A 3,727-nucleotide genomic window follows, 5' to 3' on the forward strand; every position below is an offset into this window, starting at 1 on the left:
ATATATTTAAATATAACATTTACCTGTTATCTTCATTAACTTTTGATTCAAGATTTTATATTTATTAAAATAAAGAGTTGCATTTAAAAACTATTAAAATTTGTGTAGATTTTAACAAAATCTAGTTACAAAGTTGATTTTGTTTTGTATGGGAAATCTAGTTGAAAACAACTTGATTTGGCTCGAAATTTCATAATTACTAGATTTCATTCTGGTGTAAATGGGCTATTAGAGGATGTTTTAATGTTAATTAGAACAAGTAATGGTAATGAGCTGTGACTGAATAAATTAATGTGACTGTGATTGAATAAATTGAAAAAAATTTATTATAAAGATATGCGTTATAAGAGAAACAAAATATTTGTAGCATGTGGATTAGAGATTTTTTTTTTACTTTAAATTTGATAAATCATAACTTTGTAAGCGATTATGGACTTAAAACTATGTAATAAAATGACTAAAAATATAATATTTTTTATTTTACTCATTAATTTTGTAATATTAGGCCCTCGCGGCCAAAGTATCAATATTACATAGTAATAATAAAAACCTGAGATCAATTAGTTGTAATGTAGTTAAATGTTATTCAGTATTAGTCATCTGTATTTCCAACCGATTTCGTAACTCCTTTGATGAAGGAATTTAATTAATATTTCATTTGCAACTCATCAGAATTGAATTGTAAAATCCTAAATTGTAAAAATTTAAATAATCCGACCTTCGTACTCCTCGAAATATGCAAAAAAGAAATATACAACAACAAGAATTCCTTAAAACACACAAACATACATATATTATATATTAATTTCTGTATTTTTAATTATTTATACTTTTATTAATTTTTGTATTTATCTTATTCTTAATTATTTATTTTACTATTTGGACCCTTTTTAGTTTATCATTTTAGTAAAAATAATTAAAGCACATCTTAATTTTAAACAAAAAGCTAATCTGTATTTTGCTTTAACAAATATTAAACATTAATAATATTTAATAATAATTTGACAAATTATATATAAAAATAGTAACAATTTTATATATCGTGTATTTTCTTCTATTTATTATTATTTTATATATTTTCTTTCATACATTTTAAATGCGATTGTAACTCAAATTCTATATGCTGGATAACTACTACTGCGATTCCTCTCTACTTTGCAAGTACATAACATATTCATCAATTACACGCAAGCACGCAAAAGTATTTTTTGTTTGTCTTAACAAAATTATATATATATTATTTTTTTTCTGGTCGTGTTAATATTAATTAAAAAACATAATTCATTTCACAAAAATTTAACAAAAACATTAAACATATTTTTTTATATATCACGTTGCCCAATTATTTACTTTTAGACAATTCAGGAACAAACATATTCAATATGATATACTCATTAACACTAGTAGTTATTGTTTATTTTTATTTTTTGTAGCAACTGTTTGGTTTAAAGTACATACATATATTTATTATAATTAATACACCTTGGCTTGTATTGTAATTGTAGGGCAAGATATATTAACTATAAGGTTGTGTCGTCGGCGAACCTTGTTATAGGGAAAAACGTATGGCAAATTTAATCAAAACAGACATTTTTTGACACTCACAAACAAGATATATTTATTATAATTTATATAATTAATTACCTATAATAATGTTCACCAACAACGCGAATTAACGTAAGGTGGTGAAATTAAATCAGCTGATAATTTTTGTCATAATATATGTATATACAGTGATGTGAAAAATAATAGGGACACTTATGTCCAACAATAATATTTGTCCAGAAAATAAGTAAAATGAAAGAATCGCTCAAAAATAACTGTATTAATTTTTAGCATATATAAAAAATGAATAGAATTTATATACATTTAATAAAATTATGTTGGTAGGCAGAGATCAGTTGGTTTTGGTTGTGCGAATTAATAAGGACAGTTTGTCGAGTAATTAAAAAAATAATATTAAAGCTTTTAAAAGTTATTTTTAGTGTACAAAAGGTAAGAACAGTGATTTTAGTGAAACTTTAAATTCAATTCAAAGTAAAATACAGCTTAATTTTGTAGTCATTTAGCGAAAAATGGAAAAATCTAAGCACTGTGGCCCAGAACTACGAAAAACTATTAAACATTTACATAAAGATGAAGATTCTTATAGAAAAATTGCACGGTTGCTTGGAATTTCAAAACCAATGGTAGAAAATGCAGTCAAATGGATTCCTGTTAGAGAGACTCGTGGTAGGAAATTAAAAATTACACCTGCAGTAAAACGTGGAATAGTTCGATGTGTAAAAAAGAATCCATTTATTTCATCAAAAAAGATAAAAATGATTTAAACATAAACGTTGACTCATCGACAATTAGAAAAACGCTAATTTAAGAGAATATTAGAGCTCATAGTGCTAGAAAAGTACCATTGTTGTCGAAGAAGAACGTACAACAAGGGCTAAAATTTGCTGAAGTTCACGCATGCTGTCCTAAAGAAAAATGGAGAAATATTTTTTGTTCGGACGAGACAAAAATTAATTTATTTAATTCAGATATAGGCCTTCATACTGTAAGAAGACCAATTAATACCGTATACCACCCAAAATACACCCTTAAGACGGTTAAGCACGGCGGTGGTAACATCATTGTTTGGGGATCATTTTCCTACTTAGGTGTTGGACCACTGTATTGAATTTGAATTTGTTTGTTGAATTTGCATTTGAAGTTTAACTTATTAAAAATAAAATGAAAACAACCATTTTGAAGAACACAATGGAACTCTAGCAATTCTCTTATTTTACTTATTTTCTGATCAAATATGATTGTTGGACATAAGTGTCCTTATTATTTTTCACATCACTGTATATAAAAATTCCTATTAAAACGGAGAAAAACTTCGGCCTCGGAGAAAAACGTATTTTCAATTATTTAAGTTAAAAATCTAAACATATCTAGCATATTGCTTTGTTTAAATAATAGCATAATTTCATTTTATGTTAATTCGTATGTTAACAAAAAGCTTTGTAAAAGAAAATAATTTTTTTCTATTAAATATTAACATATTAAACAATATTGTTTTTATTTAATATAAAACTGTGTAGACAACTAGAAAAGTATATTCCTCAATACTTTACCTAAAGATATTTAACTTGCTGGCGGCAGCTGTTTTCTATGCTATACCCTTCACCATGATGTTTTTAAAAAAAACAGTCAACACGAATTTTATTACAAAAAATACAACTTGCAAAACGTAAGGGGGCTTTTTGGTATCTTACAAAAAGTCAATATTATATTATAGAAATTTCAAAAAGTACCTTTTGTAGAACGAAAAAGTCCTTTTTTGTAGGCTTTTAGCTAGTAAAGGCCCTACATGCTAAATTTCATGTTTCTAGGTTCAATATAATAGAAATTTCAAAAAGTACCTTTTGTAGAACGAAATAGTACCAAAAAGTCCCATTTTATGTGTTCGGACTTAATTCGGGCACTACTTTTATCCCCTTTCATCTGTTCTCGCCTAATTCGGGCTCTGCATACATAATTTCATGTTTCTAGGTTTAATGTTATGGAAAATTCAAAAATTACCTTTTGTAGAACGAAAAAGTTCCTGGCTTCTAACTTAAGCCAGGCTCCACATACATAATTTCATGTATATAACAACACACTAGTGCTGCTGTCGCTTTGCTGCTCTCGTTCTGTCTTGTTTTTATAAACAATGTATTTTGTTTTTGTGTTTTTGCATGAATAA

The 3,727-nt window shown here is 26.5% G+C and overlaps 1 protein-coding gene across 12 annotated transcripts in view; it reads left to right on the forward strand.

Annotated features, from left to right (window-relative positions):
- LOC111679385 (plasma membrane calcium-transporting ATPase 3) overlaps positions 1-3,727 on the forward strand; it is a 203,342-nt gene that overhangs the window by 150,642 nt on the left and 48,973 nt on the right. Inside the window, exon 17 of one of the 12 annotated variants that reach the window (XM_023440956.2) lies at positions 1,163-1,201. The exons of the other annotated variants lie outside the window; for them this stretch is intronic. Coding sequence (XP_023296724.1) covers positions 1,163-1,201 — 39 coding nt within the window. The remainder of the gene's footprint in view (positions 1-1,162; positions 1,202-3,727) is intronic. 12 annotated transcript variants of the gene reach the window in all.

Source organism: Lucilia cuprina, chromosome X (assembly GCF_022045245.1).
Source record: "Lucilia cuprina isolate Lc7/37 chromosome X, ASM2204524v1, whole genome shotgun sequence".
NCBI classification, from domain to species: Eukaryota; Metazoa; Arthropoda; class Insecta; order Diptera; family Calliphoridae; genus Lucilia; species Lucilia cuprina.